The 23,237-nt window shown below is 62.7% G+C and overlaps 4 protein-coding genes across 7 annotated transcripts; 2 read left to right on the top strand and 2 right to left on the bottom strand.

Moving 5' to 3' along the window:
• Nucleotides 1–1,007: 1,007 nt before the first annotated feature.
• GAL3ST1 (galactose-3-O-sulfotransferase 1) lies at nt 1,008–6,494 on the top strand. 2 transcript variants are annotated; one of them, XM_068209203.1, is made up of 3 exons: nt 1,008–1,166; nt 3,944–4,077; nt 5,099–6,494. In XM_068209203.1, exons 2-3 carry the CDS (start codon nt 3,953–3,955, stop codon nt 6,246–6,248), a joined length of 1,275 nt encoding a protein of 424 aa, XP_068065304.1. In that variant the 5' UTR covers nt 1,008–1,166; nt 3,944–3,952; the 3' UTR covers nt 6,249–6,494. The 2 variants fall into 2 exon arrangements, with proteins under 2 accessions (XP_068065304.1, XP_068065305.1); XM_068209204.1 differs by lacking the exon at nt 1,008–1,166 and adding an exon at nt 2,018–2,586.
• Nucleotides 6,495–8,513: 2,019 nt separating this feature from the next.
• On the top strand, nt 8,514–11,055 carry LOC137485012 (uncharacterized). 2 transcript variants are annotated; one of them, XM_068209245.1, is made up of 7 exons: nt 8,514–8,643; nt 9,155–9,301; nt 9,746–9,929; nt 10,064–10,151; nt 10,343–10,437; nt 10,706–10,800; nt 10,897–11,048. In XM_068209245.1, the coding sequence occupies exons 1-7, from the start codon at nt 8,592–8,594 to the stop codon at nt 11,031–11,033; spliced, it is 798 nt and encodes a 265-aa protein (XP_068065346.1). In that variant the 5' UTR covers nt 8,514–8,591; the 3' UTR covers nt 11,034–11,048. The 2 variants fall into 2 exon arrangements, with proteins under 2 accessions (XP_068065346.1, XP_068065347.1); XM_068209246.1 differs by lacking the exon at nt 9,155–9,301 and having other exon boundaries at nt 8,554–8,643; nt 10,897–11,055.
• A 721-nt stretch (nt 11,056–11,776) lies between these two features.
• MTFP1 (mitochondrial fission process 1) lies at nt 11,777–13,913 on the bottom strand. 2 transcript variants are annotated; one of them, XM_068209244.1, is made up of 4 exons: nt 13,794–13,912; nt 12,650–12,777; nt 12,354–12,577; nt 11,777–11,983 (listed from the first exon to the last, which is right to left on the bottom strand). In XM_068209244.1, exons 1-4 carry the CDS (start codon nt 13,843–13,845, stop codon nt 11,908–11,910), a joined length of 480 nt encoding a protein of 159 aa, XP_068065345.1. In that variant the 5' UTR covers nt 13,846–13,912; the 3' UTR covers nt 11,777–11,907. The 2 variants fall into 2 exon arrangements, with proteins under 2 accessions (XP_068065345.1, XP_068065344.1); XM_068209243.1 differs by having other exon boundaries at nt 12,354–12,777; nt 13,794–13,913.
• A 1,223-nt stretch (nt 13,914–15,136) lies between these two features.
• On the bottom strand, nt 15,137–20,249 carry SEC14L2 (SEC14 like lipid binding 2). The gene is made up of 12 exons (XM_068209216.1): nt 20,090–20,249; nt 18,059–18,134; nt 17,932–17,975; nt 17,714–17,773; nt 17,424–17,612; nt 16,605–16,700; nt 16,383–16,443; nt 16,225–16,308; nt 15,997–16,103; nt 15,782–15,921; nt 15,528–15,697; nt 15,137–15,448 (listed from the first exon to the last, which is right to left on the bottom strand). Exons 1-12 carry the CDS (start codon nt 20,141–20,143, stop codon nt 15,318–15,320), a joined length of 1,212 nt encoding a protein of 403 aa, XP_068065317.1. The 5' UTR covers nt 20,144–20,249; the 3' UTR covers nt 15,137–15,317.
• Between the last annotated feature and the right edge of the window lie 2,988 nt (nt 20,250–23,237).

The raw sequence follows: 23,237 nt of genomic DNA, 5'->3' as shown, positions 1-23,237 counted from the left end.
AGCTGCCAGCAAGGTGATGCCCACAAATCCCGTAGGGACAAGCTCTGCACCCCGAACACTCCCAACAGGGATGGTGAGTCCCAGGCATGGCCAAGGTGGTCACCCCTTGCTTGGGGCCCCAAGGCCGACACCACCCCCCTTTAGTGACAGAGACTAAGGGCAGCAGGAAGAGCCAAGGCTGCATCCAGGAGCACAGGAGCCCCTTTTGCACCCTGCCACACGCAGGGTGACGGACCAGCGACAGGGCTGAGCCCTCCTGGTGTGTCCAGGGCACCCTCTGGGCACCCAGTTGGCTGCTGTGACTAGAGGAGGGTGGAAAGGCTGGTGGCACCGTGGTTGTTCCACAATAGTCACACTAAGGTTGGAGATGCCAGAATATTGCTGTCATTAAGGCCATAAATCCATGGAAACAGTGGGAGGGAGGAAGGAGGGCGGGGAAGCTGCGGGAGAATGAAGAGGAGCCGATGGTGCGTGTCCAGGGTGCCCCGGGGAGCGGGCGGCCGGGACGGGGGGCGGGAGCCAGCTCCCCACAGCCCGGTGAGCTGCGGCTGCAGGAGGTGACAGCCAGGCTATGAGCTGTCCTGCGGGACGAGGAGGAGGGCGGCGGCTGGCGAGAGGTGAGTGCCACCGCGCAGGGACAGCCATCATCACCCAGGGCTGTGGGGCCCGGCCGGGCTGGTGGCAGCGAGCCGAGGGGCCGGCAGTGGGGCCCGCGGGGACAATGTCCCCGTTGAGGCCGCGGACACAGATGGAGACAAATGTCCCCGTTGTTCGCGGCGCGGGCTGAATGGCTCCTCTGTGCCCCGGCAGTGGGTGGGGGCCGGGTGGCTTGGGGCGGCCGCAGGCACCCAGGGCCGGCCCCGGGGAGCCGGGCAGTGCCCGGCCGCAGCCCCGCGTCCCCCCGCCAGCCGCTCCCACTCCGGTGCCGTTCCCCTCCCCAGGCCGGCGAGCCAGGGCCGCGATCCCGGTGATGCCATAAACACCGCGGTGCAGTGGGGAGGCTTTGGAAAAGCCGGCATTTGCGGGGAGCTGCCCGGGAAGAGCTTATTCCATGTCGGAGCAGCATCGGCACCCCCGCCCCGTGCCGCCCGCTCCCCTGGCACCCCGGTCAGGAGCACAGGAGAGCAGAGGCACGGCCCAGCGCCAGCGCTGCAGGAGAGGAAAAGGTGATGGATACTGGGGGGGTGCTTGGAGGGTGGCAGGATGGTAAGGGGGCAGCAGGATGCTTGCTGGGTCCTTGGGAGGCAGTGGGATGCTGTGGGGGCAGCAGGATGATAAGGAGGTAGTGTGATGCTTGAGGGGGTGTTGGGATGCCTGGAGGGTGTTGGGATGCTGCGGGGGCAGTGGAATGCTCAGGAAGCAGCTCTATGGGGCGGGATGATGAGGGGAATTGTGTACCCATGGGGCACAGAGGGAGCAGGGGTTAGGAAGCAGCATGCCTGCGTGGGATGGGGCCTGTGGAAAACAGCGTCCATGGATTTGTGGGATCAGGAGCAAGCAGGTGCATTCACCTTGTGTATGGCAAGGGCTTGGCCCTAAAAAAATTGACCCTGTAGGGAAAACCCAAAAGCAGACTGTGGGATGCCCCCAGGGAGATGGGGAGCTGCTGGGACACGGAGATGGGGCTGCAGAGCTGCGTGGCCTGGCTTGGCCCGTGGGTACCTCTTGTGGAAATGGTGGGTGCAGCCGTGCTCTCTGGCTGGGCATCTCAGCCGGCTGGCGCCGTGGGCATGCCCCACCCGTGGAGAACAGGAGAACACCCAGCACACCACTTTCTCCTAACGAGCTATTAATAATTAAGCTGCTCACTGAAGGCAAAGTCAATAGAATATTTGGCTGGGAAGTGTTTGCCAGAACCACTCCTGGGAGGCAGGTAGGGTGGAGTAAGGCATCCCCTTGGCATCCCAGAGCTCTGGAATTTGGTGCTGTGTGGTCCTGGAGTCCTGGTGGGGTCCCGCAGGGACCATTGGGAGCCATCTGGACTCACTGGGACTCATCAGAGGGGTTCATGGTGCCATTTCACGCGCTCCTGTGGAGTTGGTGCCAGCTTTGCTTCCTCTTGGCAGCACCCACCAGAGTGGGTGTCTCCCCAGCCCTCTCAAAGGACCAGTCGCTTTTCCAGGTGGTGCCAGGTGGTGACTGTGATGGAATCACAGCCACCGTGTAAAACCAAACTCCAGCTGCTACTGGAGCCGTCTGGCATTCCCACCCACATGGTGGTTTTGGGATCCAGTCAGAGCCACCTGCTCCCCCCGTGGTGACACCGTGCACCCTAACATCCACATGAAAACCACTCGGAAAGAGGCTGGATGGACCAGCCCTGCCGGATCCAGCGGTCCCGGCTCCAGGGGAAGTAGGTGGGGGGGGCCTGGATGAGCTTTTCGGGTGCCCCAGGTGCCCCTCTCCCAGCTCCCTCCCTGTCCGCGGCGCTGTGCCCAGCACCCGGCCGCAGCCCGGGGCTCCGGTTGCATTTTCCATTCATTATTCATCGAGCTGGAAATCTCGGCAGCACGAGGCGATCCGAGCCGGGGGGGCCGGAGCGGGGGAGCGGCGGCAGCAGCGGCACCCCGGGATCGCCGGGCGGCGGTAACCGCGGTGCTGGGGTGAGCCGGGAACCGGGGCGGCTCTGCCTGGGGGGCTGGGGGGGCGGGATGTGCCGGGCTGCGATCCACGGCTCATCGCGGCGGGATTTCATCCCGCCGGCATATCCGCGGGAGCGCTGAGGCGCTGAGGGGGTGATGCGAGGCGGGGGTGGGGGGCCGGGGGTTATTTTTGGGGGTGTTACTCAGAGGGAGCGCAGCCAGCCTTGGCCGAGGGGTTCCGGAGGATGTGGAGTAGCGGGAGCTGCGGCAGGCAGGCGATGCTGCTCCCACCGCTAAATGGGGGAGCCGGGAACCGGGGGGTTCAGCCCCCAGCTCGGGGGGGCTCCCGGGCGCGGAGCTCTGCTGTGGAGGGCTGCGGTCACGGGTGGCGTGTCCCCGTGTCCCCGCGTCCCCGCGTCCCCGTGTCCTGCCGCAGGGGACGGCCCTGCTGCAATGCGGTGTCACAGTGAGGGTGACCCCCGTGTCCCAGGAGGAGGGGGAGGACAGAGATGGGGGACACGGGGGGAGCGCTGGGTGAGGGACAGCGGGCACAGGGGCTCTGTGAGCGTGTGTGTGTGTGTGTGTGTGTGTGTGAACACGGCTGATGTGTGTGCACATTGTGCGTGTGCACATTTGGTGTGTGCACCTGTGTGTGTATATGAACACGCAGTGAGGTGTTTGTGTCCTGGTGCACACACGAGCACACGAGGGGTCAGGGGTGTCTGTGTGTGCCCTGTGTGTGCCCTGTGTGTGCCCTGTGTGTGCCCTGTGTGTGTGTGTTTTGTGTGTTTGGGGGGGCCGTCCTGTCTGCACCCCTCTGTCCCCAGTTCCGTGTCCCTGGCCCCAGCTCTGGGCCAGCCCAAGCTGCCACGGCGAGAGGGGCCCCCCGAGCCCCCCGCTGCTGCTGGCAGGGCTGGAGAGTCTGCACAGGGAGGGTATTGCAGCACCCAAACCATTCCGAGCTGCTGCAGCTCCTGCTCTGGCCTGCAGATTTTCCTGGGAAAATGGATCTGAGCACCATCAGGGAGCTCCTGCCGGCGCTGGTGGTGTCCCAGTGGAGAATGGCCACTCTGTCCCTCAGTTGCCCACTCTGCTCCTGGGCTGTCCATGACTCCCCTTTCTCCCAGTCCCAGCCCTGCAGCCTCTCCCGCCCTGGGAGTTGCTTGGTTTTCCCAGGGCGGGCAAAGGTTGGCTGGGCGGGCAGAGCCGCTGGGCCTGGGCCACAGATATGCTGTGGATCATGCCAGGCACCAGTGGGATGCTTGCCTGGGAATTGCCATGCCCATGATATGTCCACGTGCCTCGTTGGAGCCACTCACCCCCCAGCCCCTGGCACCAAAGTGTCTCCTCTCTGGCTGCAGGTGACCAGGATGCTGTGGCATGGGAAGCCCTGGAGGTCCATGTGCAAGGGGCTGGTCCTGGGGACCCTCCTGACCAGCTTCATGTTGCTGCTCTACTCCTACGCCGTCCCCCCGCTGCAAGTCAGCGTCACTGAGTGAGTCTGGGGTCCCCGCCTGTCCCCCCCGCAGCTCGGCCTCCCTGTTCCACACCAGGAGCCTCCAGCTGGAGGTGGGGGACATGGAGATGGCCCTGGGGCTTTCCAGGCCCTGGTGGCTTCACACCAAGATGTCCCCTTCCTGCTGGAGGCTGCACACTGTCCCATAGCCAGGGGAGAAGTGGTCCCCAACTCCCAGCAGGGCTAGGGACACTGTAGGGCACTCAGTGTTCCTGGGTGGAAAGGGGAGGGAAAGGGGAAGGGGAGAGAGGAGAGGGAGAGGGAGATGGAGAGGGAGAGGGAGAGGGAGAGGGAGAGGGAGAGGGAGAGGGAGAGGGAGAGGAGAGGAGAGGAGAGGAGAGGAGAGGAGAGGAGAGGAGAGGAGAGGAGAGGACTCGAGTCTCGGGTTCTTCCACTGCCAGAGCTCCACAGCACACAGCTCCTGGCCGTGCTGCCTGTTGTCAAATTAATCTCCAAGCTTGTAAACAAGGTCCATGTGCCTCATAAGCCCGGTGCTGTTGGATGAGATCCTCATCAAGGATCAGTTTGGCGAGTTCATTACAGGTGTCCAAAGTCACTCGACTCTGGGCTTTGCTCACTGCCTCGGGCAGCTCAGATAACATCCCTTGTGTCCTCACATGTTCCTCCAGGGCCCAGCTCTCATACCCCATAAAAATGTTATCAGCTCCTCCCCATGGAGTTGTGGCCATGGAGAGCTCCCTTTAATGCACTTTTTGGCATCACCTCCACCAGGACCACCATGGCCATGCCCATAAGAGACCCCTTGCTCTATTTCCATTTCCAGCACCTATTCCCATTTCCAGAACCCATTCCCAGGTCCAGCACCTGTCCCTAGGTCCAACACCCATTCCCAGGTTCAGCATATATTCCCAAGGTCCAGCACCTATTCTCAGGTCCAGAACCCACCCCCAGATCCAGCTCCACCAGCACAGAATATCCCTAAGCATTCAAAGTGCCAATGCCACTCTCACCACAGTGCTCCACCTCTTCTGTCACCCAGGATCCCCATCCCCTTCTCCTGCTCCTCCCACCTGTCCCCCGTCCAGGCTCCGTCCCCATCCAATGGCACGGGCAGCGCCTCCGGGTGGAGCTGCCGGCCCAAGCTCAACGTCATGTTCATGAAGACCCACAAGACCGCCAGCAGCACCATCCTCAACATCCTCTTCCGCTTTGGGGAGAAGCATCGCCTGAAATTCGCCTTCCCCAATGGCCGCAATGACTTCTACTACCCGTCCTTCTTCGAGCGCAGCCAGGTGCAGCACTACCGGCCCGGGGTGTGCTTCAACATCATCTGCAACCACATGCGCTTCCACTACGAGGAGGTGCGCAAGCTCCTGCCGCCCGACACCACCTTCGTGACGGTGCTGCGGGACCCCGCGTACCTCTTTGAGTCCTCCTTCCACTACTTCGGGCCCATCATCCCCCTCACCTGGAAGATCACGGGGGAGGATAAGCTGAACGAGTTCCTCCGGGACCCCCAGCACTACTACGACCCCAACGGGTTCAACGCTCACTACCTCCAAAACCTCCTTTTCTTCGACTTTGGCTACGACAGTAGCATGGACGCCAACAGCCCGCTGGTGGAGGAGCACATCCAGGAGATCGACCGCCGCTTCCACCTCGTCATGTTGCTTGAGTACTTTGATGAGTCACTGGTGCTGCTCAAGGACCTGCTGTGCTGGCAGCTGGAGGATGTCCTCTACTTCAAGCTCAACGCCCGCAAGGGCTCCACGGTGTCCCGGTTGACCCCTGAGCTGTATGAGCAGGCGACCGCCTGGAACCTCATCGACGCCAAGCTCTACCGCTACTTCAATGCCACCTTTTGGCGCAAGGTGGAGGCCTACGGGAGGGAGAGGATGGCCAGGGACGTGGCCGAGCTGCAGAGGGAGAACAAGAAGATGACCAGCATCTGCATCGACGGGGGACACGCCGTGGACGCCAGCGCCATCCAGGAGTCCTCCATGCAGCCCTGGCAGCCCCTGGGGGAGAAGACCATCCTGGGGTACAACTTGAAGAAGAAGATCAGCAAGAAGCACCAGAAGCTGTGCCGCAAGATGCTGACGCCTGAAATCCAGTACCTGACTGACCTGGGGGCCAACCTCTGGATCACCAAGCTATGGAGCTACGTGCGAGACTTCCTCAAGTGGTAGGGGCTAGCAGGTGCTCCGCTTCCCTGGGGAAGAACCAGGTGCTTTCGTTTTTGTTACTCATGGTTCTCTTGGTTTGGAACTGGCTGGAGGCTCTGGAGCCCAGGAACTTTTGGGGGGACCCTCCATCACTTTCCTGCAGAGCCCCAGCTTGGGCAGGAGAGCAGAGACTCTGCCTCTGTCAGCGGGGTCAAGGACTGGGGGCTCAGGGGTGGTGTTTTCCTGCAGGATCCACTTCTTCCTTCCCCACGGAAAAGCTGGAGGAGGGATTTGTGAAGGATGTGGCCTTGTCACAGCGGGAGCAGCATGCATCGCCAGGTTGCTGGGTGCAGGCAGGGATGTGCTGGGACAGCAGTGGTAGAGGGTCTCCCTTGCCTGGGGTGGGCAGAGATGCCCACAGGGAACCCAACCCTCCAGGTGCTCCTCAAATCAACCTACTGAGCCCTGGTTTTGAGGTGCGGGAATGTCAGAACCTGCTGCACTGCCTCAGCCCCTGGGTGTGATGAGTGCAGCATGTTCTCAGCCCACCCACAGCCATCACTCCATGCCAGGCTGTGACCCGGAGCCATTTGGAGATTGGAAAATCCATCCCAAAAGCCCCGGCCTTTATCAACAGGTCCCCGTGGCCAAGGGCACACCCTCACTGCCCCCCGTCATCCCAGTTAGAGGAGCCCGTGGCCCTGGTCCCCACAGGGACCAACAAAAGGCCAACAGGGTCTGGTGACAACTGGTGTGGAGAGGAGATGGGAGCGGGTGCAGTGGGACTATCCCCATGATGCTATCCGGGGCATGGTGGAGATGCTGAGGGCAGGGGCCATCCCCAGTCCCCACCCTGCCTTGGGGACAAACCTTGTGCATCCCAGCTGGGCTGGATGACACTGGTGACACCATGTCCCACTGAGAGTAGCCCTGGCTGGGCACAGACGTGGCACCTGTGGCTGAGCCACCCCCCAGCAAAGGGACCCCCTTGTCCCCCCCACCTGTGTTCAGCTCCTTCTGTAAAGACCAAAAATAAAAAAACAATTTACTTTTGTAATAAAATTGTATATTTGGTAGTTTTGGCTATAAGGATGATCTAGCTGGTCTCTAGCCATCTCCTCCTTCTCTGGGATGGGATGGATGGGGTGAGGATGTTCTTACAACCACAGCGGGATGCTCAGCCAGTCCCTTCTTGGAGCTCCCTAAGGTCCTGGCACCACTGTCCCCATCAGTCCTGGGGGTGGAGGGCCCCGTGCCCCCAGGCAGAATGAGACCCTCAGTGCGCGTGGGGTGCCTGGGTCTGTCCCTGCTGGGTGCTGGGGGACATCCTCATGGTATGCAGGTGCCTCCAGGAAGGTCTACTGGCTTCACAGGGACAGCAGAGCCATGGAACCAGCCATCACTGCTGACACAAACCACTTGTGCCACCATGTTCCAGCTCTGCTGCTGGTGGGGGGCACCCCATTTCAGGGGTGGCCATGGGACTTGCACTGGGACTTCTCCATGCTCCCTCTGCGTCCACCAGGTCAGCCCACTCAGAGGAGGCCTGTTGTGGGGTGTTGGGGCTGTGATGGGGACACCTGAGACAGGCAGGACCCAGGGACACAAGCACTTCACCAGGTCTCTATCCTGGCTGTGACCAAGCTGCTGCTCCCAGGTGGTGTTCCTTTCCAGCAGAGCTGGAAGCAGAGCTGTGATGGGACGAAGAGGGGAGCTGGGGATGGGGACTGGGACTCTCTGGTGGGACCAGGATCAGCCATGGGATCCTGACAATGGTGGGGTCAAAACTGTGGTGGGTTAAGAACCTTGAGGTGGGACCAGGGACATCCAAAGGACCAAGGCTTAGTGATGAGACCAGGCCATGGTGAACTGGGATCAGGGCAAATTGGCTGGATCAGGACCATGTGCAGGAGTAAAGGGACATGGTGGGAGCAGCACCATGCACAGGACCAGGAATGACTGGTGGGGATGGGACCTTGTAGTGGGATCTGCACCTTCCTGAGGACCAGGACCACAACAATGACATGAGAGGCCCAGTATCACACCTGGGAATAGGACTGATTGCCACATATGGGACCAGGACTAACTGGTGGGTATGGGATCATGCTCAGGACCACCTGCAGGACCAGTCTGAGTGGTGGCAATGGTATTGTGGGATAGAATGGGGACTGGAAGATGGGCACAGGCTCTTGTGGTGGGACTGGGAAGGTGTGAGGGATGGGACCAGCCCCAGGTGTGGGGCTGCCAATGGCTGCAGAGACCAAGCAAAGCCCCCAACCCCATCAGTGCCAGCTGGCACCCATTGACACCCAGTCCCACGTCCTTAAAGACTCCCAGCTGGTGGGGTGGGGATGCTGCTCACTGGGGATGGGGCTGTGCTTGTTGGTGCTGGTGTGTGGGGCTGTGCTGGAGGTGGCAGGTGAGTGGGGCTGGGATCCCCCTTCATTCCTCCCACTGGTTGTCCAGGGGGAGGCGGGTGGTGGGTGCCCCTTGCCTTGCCCAGTGCTGGTTCCTGATGGTCACCTGAGGGCTGGCCTGGGGTAGAGGAGCCTTCCTAAAATGATCCCAAGCTCCGAGGGTTGGGGCAAGGGGCTGCCAGGAGCTCCCCTGAGGTCCCAGCAGGGCTGGTGGGTCCTGGCTGGGTCTGTGGCTGCTGACAGTGGTGTCCCACCCCATGAGCAGCTCCTGGTCTGTCCCCAGCCCTGGGCAGGGTCACGGTGCTGGGAATGCTCCTGGTGTATTCCTGTAGTGCAGGTGAGTTCCTCCTGGGGTGGGGCTGGGGACAGAGGTACCCTGATGTGCTCCCAGGTGCTCTCCCTGCCTTTGTGCTGCTGCCACCTGTCCCCAACAAGTCCTAGGGACACCTGAGGACCTGGATGTCCCTGCTGTGTCTGGGACATGCTACTGCTGGCTCAGCCCTCCCCTTTCAGGGACCACCATGGCTCCAGTTGCCTCAGAGTCCCCTGGTCACACGGTGACAGCTCCAGTGATGTCCTCGGGCATGGGGACAGGGAGGGTTCCTGCTCACCCCCACTCTGAGGAGCCCATCATGAACTTCACCTTGAGGCTCCTGGATGGTGAGTGCTTTGGGAGTGCTGCAGGAAAACACTGGGGGTGAGACCATGGGATGGGTCCAGCCAAGACCCCTGGGCTCAACCAGCAGCAGTCAGTGCCTTCTCCTGGCTGGCCCCAGCACTAGGACCACCAGGAAAGGTGTCTGTCCCTGCAGGAACTCCCCCTTGTCCTTGTGGAGGGTGTAGGGCTTTGAGAAGTTCCCAATCCTGTGCCCAATACCACAATGGGGTCTGGGGGTCAGCTCTGCCCCTGATGGTGACATGGTCCCTCTCAGCTCTATGGTGGGGGGGGTCTAGGAAGGTGCTGTAGATCTGAGAACATGAAAGGCAGGCCTGAGGGGCAAAGCCAGGATGGGGGGTGGGCTCTGAAAGGGGGAAGCTGTAGGGATGGTGGTCTGGGATGTGTCTGGTGCCTCTGGTGGGATAGGTTTAACCCATACCTCTCAGAGGACTCCAGTGCCGCTCCAGAGAAGCTGCCAGTGCTCAGCTCTGGCTCTATGATTCACCTGGAAGCCAGTGTCCACTTCAGTCCCAGCATCTCCATGAAGATCCACGTGGATCAGTGCTACGGTACCACCATGGAGCAGCCAGGACACTCCAGGAGAGTCTTCATGGTGGTGAACAGCCGTGGGTCAGTGCTGGTGGGGCAGGAAGTAGGGGCTCCTTCTCCAGCCACCCTTGGGTCCTGCGGGACCTCCTGATGGAAAGGGATGCCCAGAGGCTGGAGACAGCCCTGGAATGTCCTGTGTCACTCTCCTGCCACAGGTGCCTGCATGGGGAGAAGCTGGGGAATGTGTCTGTCCAGCACCAGAGAGGGGAGTCTGTCCTCCAGCTCTCCATCCTGGCCCCTGTGCTGGAGGGTGAGCCCGAGGAAGAGCAGGTGAGGTGGGGATGATGCCCGTGGTGGTGGGATGGAGATCCCAGGGAGGGGGAATGACCTGTGTGTCCCAAAACATTGTCCATCCTGAGACATAGTGCTCCTGCTGGGGTGGCCTCAACCCCGCAAGGTCGTGTGGAAGGAGAGCGGGGTCCCTGAGGAAGGACATGGTGTCTCAGCAGGTCTACGTGCACTGCTTGCTGATGGCATGGGGACAAGGACGTGCCACCAGGTCCTGCTTCTACAGCCACAACACGGCCAGGTATGCTGGGTGTCCGGGGACACAAGCACCCCATGGGTGTGTTGGGGCAGAACCCCCGTCTGGGAAGACCAAGTCACCCCACTGTAGTCTGGATGTTAATTCAATGGTAGCTGGTGGCATTGCCAAAGGTCCCAGCTCCCCCATGCTGCCAAGGTGTTGTGGAGGTGCTTGGAGACATCTCCTCTGGGGTGGCACCATGTGGGTCTTGTGGTGGAGTCTGGGGACCCCTAGAGCCACCCCCCAACACTTCTGTCCTCTCCTCTCCCAGCTGGCACAACGCAGAGGACCCTGTCCGGAGTACCCCATGCCACTGCTGTGACACCGGTTGTCCTGCTTCTGCCACCCTCTGTGGAGACATGCCAGGTATCAGGGGTGGGACAGGGTGGCCCCAGGTTGTTTTGGGGTCTTGGGAAGGCTCCTGGGCCTGGGCTGGACTGTGTTGGACATATCTTCCCACAGCATTCCCAGGAGAGGGGACACTCCACCAGGAGACAGTTGGACCAGTGCTGGTGCAGAAGGAGAAACTGCCATGGTATGAAGGTGAGGGACACCCCAACCCTGGCCCGTGTCCCCAGAACCCCCACTCCTTGTGCTGAACCCCCTTCTGAAATCTAGGTGTGTTTTTTGCCATTCCTAGCACCGTGCTGGACGGTGAAGAGGTTCCTGCTGGCTGGGCTGGCCCTGGTGGGCAGTGCCATGCTGGGGGGGCTGCTGGGGCTGGCCCTGACCACCTGGCGCCTGGGCAGACCCCGGCAGGGACAGCAGCCACCGAGGCAGAGGTGCCCCTTCCAGGTTGAGCTGCAGAGTGTGGTGGAGGCCCTGGTCCTCAGGGAGACGGACAAACAGAGCAAGATGGGACCAGAGTCTCTTTCTCAACAATAAATGTGGTAAGATGGGACCGGAGTCTCTTTCTCAACAATAAATGTGGTTTTGCTTTCTCTAAAGCTTCTCCTGGTTGGTAGCGTGTGGATGCCACCAAGGGATGGAGATGTGCCCCTGCACTGGCAAGCCACATGTCCAGGTTCCTGTGGCTTCCAGGTGTTGTGGCACTGTCCCAGCCTGTGGTGCTGGAGATGGTGGCTCCTGGCTGGGTGGATTTCATGTCCTTGGAGACCATGGACATGGTGACAGCTCCTTGGGGACAGTCCCCAGGATGTCCCATGAGGCTGTGGAGATGGAGTGGTTCCAGGGTAGGGACAGCAGGGCTGCTCTAGGCAGGCAGAGACCCCCTCTCCCAGGTGGAGGCCCCAGAGGGACTGGGACCTACCCAGACCCATGTGTCCCCCAGGTGAGGACATGGCCTGGCTGTGGCGGCACCTCAACATCCACCCATCAGGGGTCATGTTTGAAATGGTTTATTAGGACCAGTGTGGGGCATGGTGGCCACTCTGGGGGTCACCAGAGTGAGGGGTCACAGTAGGCGGGTCACAGCAGCATGCCTCAGTTTCCCCAGAGCGTGCGGGGTGGTGCTCAGTGGGACGTTGGGGGCTCTCCTGGTGTCCTGTAAAGCTTGCGGAGGCTGGAATCCATCAGGAAATCCACAGTCCTGCAGCAGGAGAGGGCATCAGCGGGGTCTCGGGGTGTGTCTGGGGAAGTGGATCTGATGTGGGATGGGTGGGGCTGTCCTTAATATCCCCTGAGACACCAGTGCCACCAAAACCAGGTTTAGTACAGCCTCACTGTGCTAATCCCGGCTCAGCTCCGGATAATCCCCATCCTGGCAGGGACATGTCCTGGCTGGACCCCAGCAAAGCCCCTCGGGAGTGGAGACATCCTGTCAGCACCCTCTGCTCCCAGCCCCAAGCCCATACTGGGACCGGTCTCCAAGGAGACAAATGTGCTCCAACGCTCTGGGCCGCTCTGGGGTGGGGTGGTGGCACCCGCCTGTCCCCCTGCCCCAGGGCTGTCCCCGTTACCTGTCGATGGGGGTGATGATGAGGGGGATGGCAGCCAGCCCCAGGGCAGTGGTGGTCCAGCGGCGCACGGGCAGGGGCCAGCGGGTCAGGGAGCCCAGCAGGGCCAGCGAGGCAGCGCAGAGACGGTTGATGGTGAAGCCGGGGATGGCCACCGAGGCCAGGCTCTGCCACACAAAGGTGTCCACCACGGCCACCCCCACGCGTGTGGGGTCCTGCGCGTGGGCCTGGGGGGACACGGGGGTCAGTGGAAAGGCAGGGATGGAGAGGATGGGGGGTGAGGAGGGTGTGGCACTCACGGTGGCGGCTTTCCGACCCTTGTCGATGGCGTCGGCGGTCACGTAGGCGGTGGCCACGCCGTAGCTGGCCCACACCACCGGCACTGGCACCAGTGGGCGGAAGGACTCGCCCACCTCGTTGGCGTAACCTGAGGGGATGGTAGGGTCAGGGACCGACTGTCCCCATGTCACCCCAGCAGCGTGTCCCAGTGTCACTGGATGGATGTTGCACAGGCGGTGTTTAGAGTGCCTGGGTCTCCTTGGACCCACTGCACCAGGACAGCTGGGCTGGGGGTGACCGCTGCCAGGGCTGGTGTCTGTGACTGCCCAGTGCTAGTGACAGTGCCCACTTCTGGTGTCTGTGACTGCCCAGTGCCTGGCAGGAACCAGTAACTGGTCCTGGTATCCAGTGTCCGTGCAGGGTGCTGGTGGGTGATGCCACTAGCCAGTGACAGGTACGTGGTGCTGGTGCGCAGTTACCCCGTGTGCTGTGCCACGCCAGTGCGCAGTGCCAGGGCCTGCTGTGTGGCATCAGTGCCCGGTGCAGTGCACGGTACTTGGTGCTGGGTGTCGGTGCCCGGTACCACGGAGCCAGTGCACTCTGGTACCAGTGCTGGGTGTCAGTGCCCAGTACCACGTGCGGTGCCCATTGCCCGGGCAGTGCAGCGCGTGGTGCCCGGTACCCAACACAGCGCCTGGGGTCACGTCCCTAAAGCAGTGCCTGGCTCCTGGTGTGGTGCCTGATGTCGGTAGCCGGTACCAGTGTTCGGTGTGTCAATGCCCAGTCCCCCGTGTCGGTACCCTGCGACAGGGGTCGGTGCCCGGTATCACTGCCCCGTTTGCGCAGCCGGTACCCGATGTCAGTGCCCAGGTCCCGGTGGTGCTATTTGATGTTAGTGCTCAATGTCAATGCCCAGGTCCCCGTGCCCGTACCCGGTGTCAGCGCCTGGTGCTGGTACGCGGTACCCGCTGTCAGTACCCGGTTCCCGGTGTCAGTGCCCCGTTCCCGTAGTTCCTGGCGCCGGTACGCGGTGCCAGTGCTCTGTACTCAATGTCAGTGCCCGCTTCCCGGTGTCGGAGCTCAATGTCAGTGCCCGGCGCGGGTACCCCCTTCCCGGTGTCAGCGCTCAGTGTCAGTGCCCGGTGCCCGGTTCCCGGTGCTCACCCAGGTATCGGACCCACGTGTCCCGGTACAGGTCGGGCTCCTGCGGCCCCATGGCGCGCGCCAACGCTCCCGCTGCATGCCCCGCCCCCGGCGCGACGTCAAAGCCACGCCCAATAGAGCCTGATTTGCATGACCCCGCCCCTCCGGCCGGGCCTGGCCGCACACGTGACCCCGCGGCCTTGCGTCACCGGCGGCCACGGGGCGGGGCTGGGGGGGCAACGGTGGGAGTGAGGGGACGGCTGTGGGACTGGGGACAGAAATGTGGGGACAGGGAACACAGCTGTGGGACTGGGGACAGAAATGTGGGGACAGGGAACACAGCTGTGGGGCTGGGGGCAGAAATGTGGGGACAGGGAACACAGCTGTGGGGCTGGGGGCAGAAATGTGGGGACAGGGAACACAGCTGTGGGGCTGGGGACAGAAATGTGGGGACAGGGAACCCAGCTGTGGGGCTGGGGACAGAAATGTGGGGACAGGGAACACAGCTGTGGGGCTGGGGACAGAAATGTGGGGACAGGGAACACAGCTGTGGGGCTGGGGACAGAAATGTGGGGACAGGGAACACAGCTGTGGGGCTGGGGGCAGAAATGTGGGGACAGGGAACACAGCTGTGGGGCCGAGGGGACAGCTGTGAGGACAGGGAACACAGCTGTGGGGCTGGGGACAGAAATGTGGGGACAGGGAACACAGCTGTGGGGCCGAGGGGACAGCTGTGAGGACAGGGAACACAGCTGTGGGGCTGGGGACAGAAATGTGGGGACAGGGAACACAGCTGTGGGGCCGAGGGGACAGCTGTGAGGACAGGGAACACAGCTGTGGGGCTGGGGACAGCTGTGGGGCCGAGGGGACAGCTGTGGGGCTGGGGACAGAAATGTGGGGCCAAGGGAACACAGCTGTGGGGCCAAGGGAACACAGCTGTGGGGCCAAGGGAACACAGCTGTGGGGCTGGGGACACAGCTGTGGGGCCAGGGAACACAGCTGTGGGGCCAGGGAACACAGCTGTGGGGCCAGGGAACACAGCTGTGGGGCTGGGGGCACAGCTGTGGGGACAGGGGCACAGCTGTGGGGCCGAGGGAACACAGCTGTGGGGACAGGGAACACAGCTGTGGGGCCGGGGGCACAGCTGTGGGGCCAGGGAACACAGCTGTGGGGCCAGGGGCACAGCTGGGGTGGCTGTGGTGCTGGGGGCCGTTCTGGGACCGGGTGGGTAATTGCGGGTCTGGGGGAGCAGCTGTGAGGCTGAGGGCGCCGCTCGGGGGCTGGGGGCCGCTGGCCTGCTTGTAGGGCTGAGGCGGGCAGCAGGGCGGCTGTGGTGCGGGCGGCACAAACCGCAGCAGAGCCCGCTCAGTCCATCCCTTTACTCCCCAGCCCAGGCAGCAGCGGCGCTGGCTGCGGGACCCACATAAGGCACAGAGTCTGGGCTCGGCCCCGTCCGGCCCCGCCTCAGTCCGGCAGCTCCGGGGCTCGGCCCCGGCTCCATCTTCCCGCGGGGCCGTCCTGGGGGCGCGGTGCAGCCCGGGGGGCTCAGGGGCTGTGGTTGGGGGACTCCCCCTGGATCTGCTGGGCCGAGGCGGTGTCGGGCAGCAGCACCTCCACGCTGTAGCTCACCTTCTTGGAGTGGAGGAAGCTGTAGGTGTTGTCGAAGCGCAGGACATCTGTGGGGGGACAGGGGCACGGTGGGGTCAGGAAAACGGGGGACGCCCCGCAGCGCCCCGGGGAGGGCTCGGCACTCACAAATGCCGGGCGTGGAGCAGGTGAGGGAGCCGTCCTCGGGCACCATGTGTGCGTTGTAGCGCTGGCTGGGGAGCACCTCGGTCATGTCGCCCGCCCGCTGCCGCTCCCCAACCTTGGTCTTCAGGTACACCCCGAAGCCGATGTCGGCGCCCTCGGAGCGGAACTGCCACCTGCACGGCACAGGGGCAGTGCTGCGGTGGGCCGGGGCCACCGCGGCTGTCACCCGCTCCCCACGGTGCCGAGCCGCCGCTCACCTGAGGACGCAGCCAGGGAAGAGGATTTCGTACTCGACCTGGTGGGACGAGCCCCGGTTGACCACGACCGAGTGTTCGTACTTCTGCGCCAGCTGGTCCCGCACGTAGTAATGCTGGGGCACGTCCCCCCCGTAGTTTATCTGGAAGGGACGGAGGATGTGGGGGTGGGGGAACTGCCCAGCACCCCTAAAGAGCCCAGCGGGGGCTCCTCCTACCCTGCTGGAGCACTTGGGGTCCCCGTCAGGGTCCGTCAGTGTCCCCCCGTACTCCACCGGGATCTGCGCGGGGTCGATGTACTTCTGCAGGACCTCCTTCCAGTTGGCTGCGGGGGAGGACAGCAGGTTTGGGGGGCTGCAAGTTGGAGTATGTCTCCTGGGCAGGGTGACAGCAGAGGGGGGACATGTCACCCCATTTGGGACACCCCAGGGAGGGTCAGGACTCACATCCCAGCACCACGACCTTCTTGCGCGTGTCCTCACTCAGGAAGTGCTTGACCAGGTTGTAGGCCACGGGGAAGAGCTTGGGGGCTGGGGGCAGAGGGGGCCATTAGCGGGGCATCAGCACCTGGAAAAGGGGAGCAGGACCCCGGGGCCAAACTCACCCTTCACAATAAAGAGGCGCTTGAGGGACTCAGGGTAATTCTCCTCGAACATGGACAGGATCTGCAGGACGGGGGAGCTCAGCTCATGCCATGCACCCAGCAGGACCCCACCCAGAACACTGGGGAGTGCAGGGCACTGCAGGGACCTGCTCCTGCATCATCCCAGGGATCAGCCCACACCCCTGCGGTCCAGTGGGAAGGGGGGTGGGCAGGAGCCCTCACCTCCCCATAGGTGTCCACAGCTGGCTTCCAGAGGTGCTTCAGGCCCAGGCCCTCACAGTCGTACACCATCATCACCATCTCAATCTTCTTGCCCAGCTGGGACGGGAGGATGGGGGGGATCAGGCAGGACCCATGGGGAGGTCTAGGGATGGGGTGGCCCCAACAGGCTGGTCACGCCAGCCAGAGCCTCCTCCTAAGTGTTGGTATGGGGAGAAGGGACATCATGGGAGCTGGGACGGGGACATGGGCTGAGGGACAGTGGGAACATGGACTGGTGGGGATGGGCAGGATGCGGAGTTGTGGGGTGGGAGGATGAACCAGAGATGGACATATGGGGTTGGCAGGGACATGGTCCATGGTGGGGTGGACAGGACATGGACTTGTGGGGCTGAGGGAGATGAACTGGACATGGACCTGTAGGGCTGGCAAGCGAGGACATTGGCTGGAGAGATGGACGTATGGGGCTGGGGAGGACATTGGGTGGTGGGGATGGACAGGACATGGGCTGGCAGGGACACAGGCTGAGGGGGATGGACAGGACATGGACCTATAAGATCTATAGGGCTGTCAAGGACATTGTCTGGTAGGAATGGACCAGAAATGGACATATGGGGCTGGGGAGGACTTTGAGTCGTGGGAATGGACATGGACTTATGGGGCCGGCAGGGACACGGACAGAGGGAAATGGACAGGACAGGGACCTATAGGGCTGGGGAAGATGATGACTGGTAGGGGCAGACCAGATGTGGACACATGGAGCTGGCAGGGACATGGTCCCATAGGCCTGTTGGGGCCAGCAGAGTGTGGGCAAGTTCCCACCTTTTCACTCTGCTGTTCACACTCGTGCCGGAGCAGTTCACAGTCTCGGAACTTGTTCTTGATCAGGTCCTGCTTGGAGACGGAGAAGAGCAGCCCCTTGGCGTCCAGCGGCCCGATGATCTCGTACCGCACCGGGCTGCCCTCCCGGTCGTAGCCGCACAGCCCGCCAGACATGTACTTCCGAATCACCTGCGGGAGCACGGGGGGTTCAGGGAACCTCACACACACCCCAGGGCACACAGGGGGACGGTCTCCTCCAGGGCCACGCCCGGGAGGCCAGGGACACTCACCTCAGGTGGCTCCCAGGCGATGATGTTGTCGGCATCCATGTGCTTGCGGACCTCGATGTGCTGCAGCGGGGGCAGAGCGGGCCAGGGTGAGATTTGGGACAAGGTGAACCCCATGGGCGGGTCCCCCTTGCTGGGGCTGGTGGCCCAGGGCATGGGGTCCCACAGCAGGTATGTCCCAGCACAGCAGGGTGCCCCCAAAAGCGGGGTGCCCCTCTCACCTTGCGGATCATCACCTCTGCCTTGGGCAGGTCGAAGGAGCGTGCTGCAAGAGAGCAGAGAGCTCAGAGCCCCCGCCAGCCCCACGGGGCTCCCACCCCGCCAGCACTGTCCCCACTTCGGGGTTACCTCGCAGCCATTTCAGGAGGAAATAGTCGTCCTGGGAGGGTAGGGAGGGCAGCACGTCCTGCAGCTTCTCCCGGAACTGTGGGGACAAGAGGGACAGTTGGTGAAGGGATCCCTGGTCCTCCCCAAAAACCTCAAGGCTGGAGGTTTGTCTCTTTCTTGTCCCCCTAAAAACATGCCAGCCAGGACTGGGACTTTGCCAGGGGAGAAGGGTCACCCTGCACCCCCTCCCTGCCCCACGTGCAGCCAGGATCAGCGGTCACCTGGCAGGGGACTGTCCCCAGGCTGGCTGCCATGCTCTCAGTGTCCCCCAGCACAAGCTGTCCCCGAATCCTCGCATAAGGTGTGAGTGTGGGCCGTCACCACCCCTCTCCTGCCGGGTTGTCCCACAGGGAAGGGTGAAGCAGTCCCCTCCAGGGGTGTCCTTTGGGATGGATGGAGGCTGTCACTGTGTTTGCTCCAGTGACCCCCAGTGGGCCACAGCTCCCCTGTGGCAGGAGGGTGCCAGGGTGCTGGACTGGGGGATTGGGAAAGCTGGGGCCCCTCAGAGGGCGTCCTGCAGGCACCAGGCAGACCGAACCCCACCAATGGCATCCTTGGGATGAAGCCAGTCACCAGTAGATCACCACGTGTCCCCATTTCAGTGACACTGCAGTGTGTCACAGCCCCATGACACAAGCAGGAGGGTGTTGGGGTGCAGGACTGGGGGATTTGGGATCCCCTCAGGGAGGGACCAAGCAGATCAGTCCCCACTAGTGGCATCCTTTGGGATGGAGCTGGTCACTGTGTCCCCTGCTGTTTGTGACCACCAGCACAGGCAGGAGGATGTAGGGGTGCAGGATTAGGAGGTTTGGGGGACCCAGGGTCCCCTTTCTATGTGGCCCCACTCACCCCAACCAGGCTACGGCTCAAATCTCCGTACCAGCCGAGGCCCTCCCCTTAATGAGCCTGATTAGCTTATCTCCCGCTGAATTTAGGGGTAATTAAACCCGGGATTAGCTCCTTCACCCTGGGACAAAGCCGGTGGTGGTGGACAAACGGGTTCGGCCACTCGCCTCCCTCACCCGCCCAGGGCACGGCTGGCACCGGGCACGGTTTGGGCTCTGTGCCCCACGCCTGCCCCTGCCCCCCGTGCTGGCACCCGGCGGGGTCATCGCCCGCCCGTGGAATTTGGCTGGGTCTGAAAGGCAGCGATAAGATAAAGGCACGGGGATGCCCTCGTGGTTGGGGTGCACTGAACCCCGATAGCGGCCGGCACCCAAACACGAGGGGCTGGCAGAGGTGGCTGTGGTGGGTGACAATCACCGGTTCTGGGTGTCCCCGGGCCTGCAATCCCGGCGGTGAGGGCAGGAAGTTCTCCGGTCCCATGGGAAGGGTGGAAGAAGAAAATGGGGCTCGGCGGAGGCCAGTCAGATGGGACACCCGGGATGGTCCTTCCCTGGTGGGCAGCACCACGGGGGCTCAGCCCGTGGGACTGGAGTCCAGGGTGGAACAGAGGTAGCAGAAGACCACCGTCCCAAGGGCCCTGCAGTGAGGCAGGAGGTTCCCGAGTCCCGGGGAGGATGGGAGAGGGATGGGGGCCCACCAGCGGGATGGTCCAGCCAGCGGGACCGCCAGGACCCACCCCGGACGGTCCGGCCCCAGTGGGCAGTGCCACAGTGGGAATCGGCCCGTGTGTGTGGGGTCCGGGACGAGGGATGGAGGCAGCGGAAGCCTCTCGGGGCCGGATTTAGGGGGCGGGATGGAGGCTGAAGGCGATGGGACGTCCCCGGGGCCAGGAATCGGGGTGAAGCCGGTAGGTTTGGGGTGCGGAGGCGGGAGCGGGGGTGATGCCGGTGGGTTTGGGGTGCTGTGGGGGGCTGCGGAGCCCCCCGGGGCCCCCCGGGGCCGGAAGCAAAAGTGCTGCCGCTGGGTTTGGGGTGCGGGGTGGGGGTGATGCCGGTCCCGCGGCGGATGCGGGCGCACATCGGGGAGCACAGCCCGGCCCTGGCCCCGGTCCCCCCGCAGCTCCCCGCTCGCTCCGTCCGAGCTCACCTGGGCCAGCACCTCCGCCTGCTGCGGGCTCAGGTCTCCGACGCAGCCGCTCATGGTGCGCTGCGGGCGGCTCTGCCCGGCCCCGGCGGCCGGGGAGGCTCCGAGCACCTCCCCGGGCCCGCCCCCGGGCCCGCCCGGCCCGGCCCCCGCCCACCCCCGCGGCCTTGGACCCTGGCCGACCCCTGCCCGCCCGGTCAGCGCCCGCCGCCGGCCCGGGGTCGGGGATGGGGGTGCGGGGGTGATGGAGGCATAGGGGATAGGGGGCACAGAGGGACTTGGGGACTATAGGGGGGTATGGGGGCTGTAAGTGATGTGAGGGGTATGGGAGACTCGGGGGATTTAGGGGCACAGGGAGATATGGGGGGCATGGAGGGGTATGGGGGCATGGGGAGCACGCGGGAAATGGAAGGCTATAGGGGTATGGGGGCTATAGGGGTATGAGGGCATGAGGAGGCACAGGAGGCTTGGGGACTGTAGGGGAGTGTGGGGGCTTTAAGTGATATGGGGGATATGGAGGACTTGGGAGGGTTTGGGGCCTATAGGGGATATGGGGAGTATGGGTCTACTGGAGATATGGGGGCATAGAGGGCCTTGGGGGTATGAGGGACTTGGGAACTATAGGGGACATGTGGGGTAGGAGTGCACGGGGAATATGAGGAACAGGGGGTATAGGGGCACAGGGAGCCTTGGGGGCATGGGGAACATAGGGATTTGGGGGAACAAGGGAGAGATGAGTGTAGGGGGCTCTGGGGGTTATGGAGTGTACAGAAGGGTGAGCGCTATGAGGGTTTGGGGGACACAGTGGGGTAGAGAGGGTGTGGGAGGACATTGGGATATGGAAGGAGATGTGGCTGTGGGGTGGGAGATGGTGATATGGGCTGGGTGTCAGGGAGAGGGGACAGTGATGAAGGCAGGGGATGACAGGGATGGGAGGTGGGGACAGGGATCGAAAGTGGAGCAGGGACAGGGTGAGAGTGGAGGGGGCAGGGTGCCAGGTAGAAGGGACAGGGACAGAGATGGGAGATAGGGACAGATTGAGGGCTCAGGTGCAGTGATTGGAAGATGGGGATCAGGAGCAGGATGCCCATGGGGCTGTGTGTGTCCCATGGAGGCATGGACGTCCCACAGAGCCCTGTGTCCCCCATGGACACATGGTTCTCCCAGAGAGCTCTGCATGTGCTATGGAACCATATTTGTCCCATGGAGCTGTGGATGTCCTATGGGTGTCCTATGAAGTTATACATGTCCATGGATAACCCATGGAAACATCCCATGAAACCATACCTTGTCCCTTAGGGCTGTGGATGTCCCACAGAGCCATCTGTGTCCCATCTGTGCATGTCCCAAGGAGCCATTTATGTGCCACGGAGGCATGTGTGTCCCTTGGAACTAGGACCCATAGATGTCCCATGGAGCCATCCATGCTCTTTGGTCCCATAAGTGTCCCCTGGAGCTGCAGATGTCCAGGAAGCCATCCCTATCCCACCTATGGATGCTCCATGGAGCCATTCACACCCCTTATGTGTCCCCTCTGTGGGGCAGCTCTGGCACCAGCCACCCCCAGGCCCCATTTTGGTGTTCCCCTCCGAACCCACAGAGTCCCCAACATCCATGCTCGCCGCTCCAGGTTGGTTCCTGGGCCAGCCGTGCTCCCAGCTGTTGTTTATGGCACATCCAGACCATTGCAATCGGGATGTTTCACCGTGTGGTTAAACCGGCTCCGGCTGTGGCCGTGGGAGGAGGGATGTGCTCACCCTGTGATTACACCCCCGCACTTAAAACATGGATGGGGACTCGGGGACACATCCAGACCCATCCCACAGCACCCTGCAGCCACGGGAACTGGGTCCCACAGCCCCGAGTCCCGTTCCTGGTGTGGCCCCTGCCAAAAGGAGGTCAGCCTGGGCCCATGCCGCAGCTAATCCAGCCGGCAAATCCCCCGGAGGCACATGTGCTGGGCACACGTGGCCGGAGCAGGGCCAGGATGTGGCACTCAGGGGTTGGGATGGGGCATCCAGGGGTCAGGACGTGGCACTGGACGCTGCTCCCAGGCTGGGGGTGTTGCGGGGGGCAGTTGGGTTTTGGTACTCGGGTGTTGGTGTGTGTCATGTCACCTTGGGCTGGGGGGTGTGCCCATGTCCCTGTTCCCCCAGAGCACACGTGTCTCTGTGTCCCCATGTGTCCCTGTATCCACACGTGGGGATGTGGATATCTGTGTCCCCATGCCTGTTCCTCTCCCTGTCATTCTCCTGGTGACAGTTGGTTTCCCTGTCCCTGTCCCTGTCCTGCTGCTGCTGCCGGTTCCCATTCCAGTCCCAGGACTTGTCCCTGTCTTGCTCCTGCTCCCAGTCCCTGCCCCTGTTTCTCCCCTGATTCTCGTCTTCCTCCTGGTCGCTCTCCGTGTTCCCATCCTGGTCCTGGTCCTGGCCTTTGTCCCCGTTTTGGTCCCACTTCCTGTTGTTCTTCCAGTGCCTCTCCTTGTTCCTGTTTTCCACCTGGTTCCTGCTTCCCATCCCAGTCTCAGCCCTTGTCTGTGTCCCAATTCCATGTCCCTGTCCCTCTCCTGGTCCCTGTCCCCATCACCTTCTTCATCCCTTGTCTGTGTCCCAATTCCATGTCCCTGTCCCTCTCCTGGTCCCTGTCCCCATCACCTTCTTCATCCCTGCTGTGTCCAAGTGTCCAGCTTGGTCATGGTCCCTGTTCCCCGTCACTGCACCTCTCCTGCTCTCTGTCCTGCACCCCCATCCCTATCTCCGTCGCCCGGGCCCCGGTCCCTGTCCCTGTCCCAGCAGTGCTTCCTGTCTCTGTCCTTATCCCAACTCTTGTCCCAGTCCCCGTCCCTGTCCCCATCCCCTGTCTGTGTCATAATTCCGACCCTTGTCCTGATCCCTGTCCCTATCCCAAACCCTATCCTGTCCCCATCCCGACCCTTGTCCCAATCCCTGTCCCGATTCCCATCCCAATCCCTGTCCCTCTCCTTGTCCAAATCCCTGTCCCCATCTCAGTCCCTGTCCCAATCCCTGTCCCAATCCTTGTCCCGATCCCTGTCCTAGTCCTTGTCCCGGTCCTTGTCCCAATTCCCATCACGATCCCTGTCCCAATCCTTGTCCCGATCCCTGTCCTAGTCCTTGTCCCGGTCCTTGTCCCA

This window comes from Anomalospiza imberbis, chromosome 18 (assembly GCF_031753505.1).
Source record: "Anomalospiza imberbis isolate Cuckoo-Finch-1a 21T00152 chromosome 18, ASM3175350v1, whole genome shotgun sequence".
Classification (NCBI taxonomy): Eukaryota; Metazoa; Chordata; class Aves; order Passeriformes; family Viduidae; genus Anomalospiza; species Anomalospiza imberbis.
This window is presented reverse-complemented; position numbering and strand designations above follow the sequence as displayed.

Bases quoted from the DNA above. Each gene is read 5' to 3' on its own strand.
- GAL3ST1 (XM_068209203.1), top strand. From the start codon at position 3,953: ATGCTGTGGCATGGGAAGCCCTGGAGGTCCATGTGCAAGGGGCTGGTC. The intron at 4,078-5,098 runs GTGAGTCTGGGG...TCTGTCACCCAG, and splicing joins CTGCAAGTCAGCGTCACTGA to GATCCCCATCCCCTTCTCCT.
- LOC137485012 (XM_068209245.1), top strand. From the start codon at position 8,592: ATGGGGCTGTGCTTGTTGGTGCTGGTGTGTGGGGCTGTGCTGGAGGTG. The intron at 9,302-9,745 runs GTGAGTGCTTTG...CATACCTCTCAG, and splicing joins CACCTTGAGGCTCCTGGATG to AGGACTCCAGTGCCGCTCCA. The intron at 9,930-10,063 runs GTCAGTGCTGGT...CTCCTGCCACAG, and splicing joins ATGGTGGTGAACAGCCGTGG to GTGCCTGCATGGGGAGAAGC.
- MTFP1 (XM_068209243.1), bottom strand. From the start codon at position 13,845: ATGGGGCCGCAGGAGCCCGACCTGTACCGGGACACGTGGGTCCGATAC. The intron at 12,778-13,793 runs GTGAGCACCGGG...CCATCCCCTCAG, and splicing joins CACGTGGGTCCGATACCTGG to GTTACGCCAACGAGGTGGGC. The intron at 11,984-12,353 runs GTAACGGGGACA...CTCCTGCTGCAG, and splicing joins ATCATCACCCCCATCGACAG to GACTGTGGATTTCCTGATGG.
- SEC14L2 (XM_068209216.1), bottom strand. From the start codon at position 20,143: ATGAGCGGCTGCGTCGGAGACCTGAGCCCGCAGCAGGCGGAGGTGCTG. The intron at 17,976-18,058 runs GTAACCCCGAAG...GCTCTCTTGCAG, and splicing joins CCTCCTGAAATGGCTGCGAG to CACGCTCCTTCGACCTGCCC. The intron at 16,444-16,604 runs GTGAGGGCTCCT...CCCGTCCTGCAG, and splicing joins CTGTGGACACCTATGGGGAG to ATCCTGTCCATGTTCGAGGA.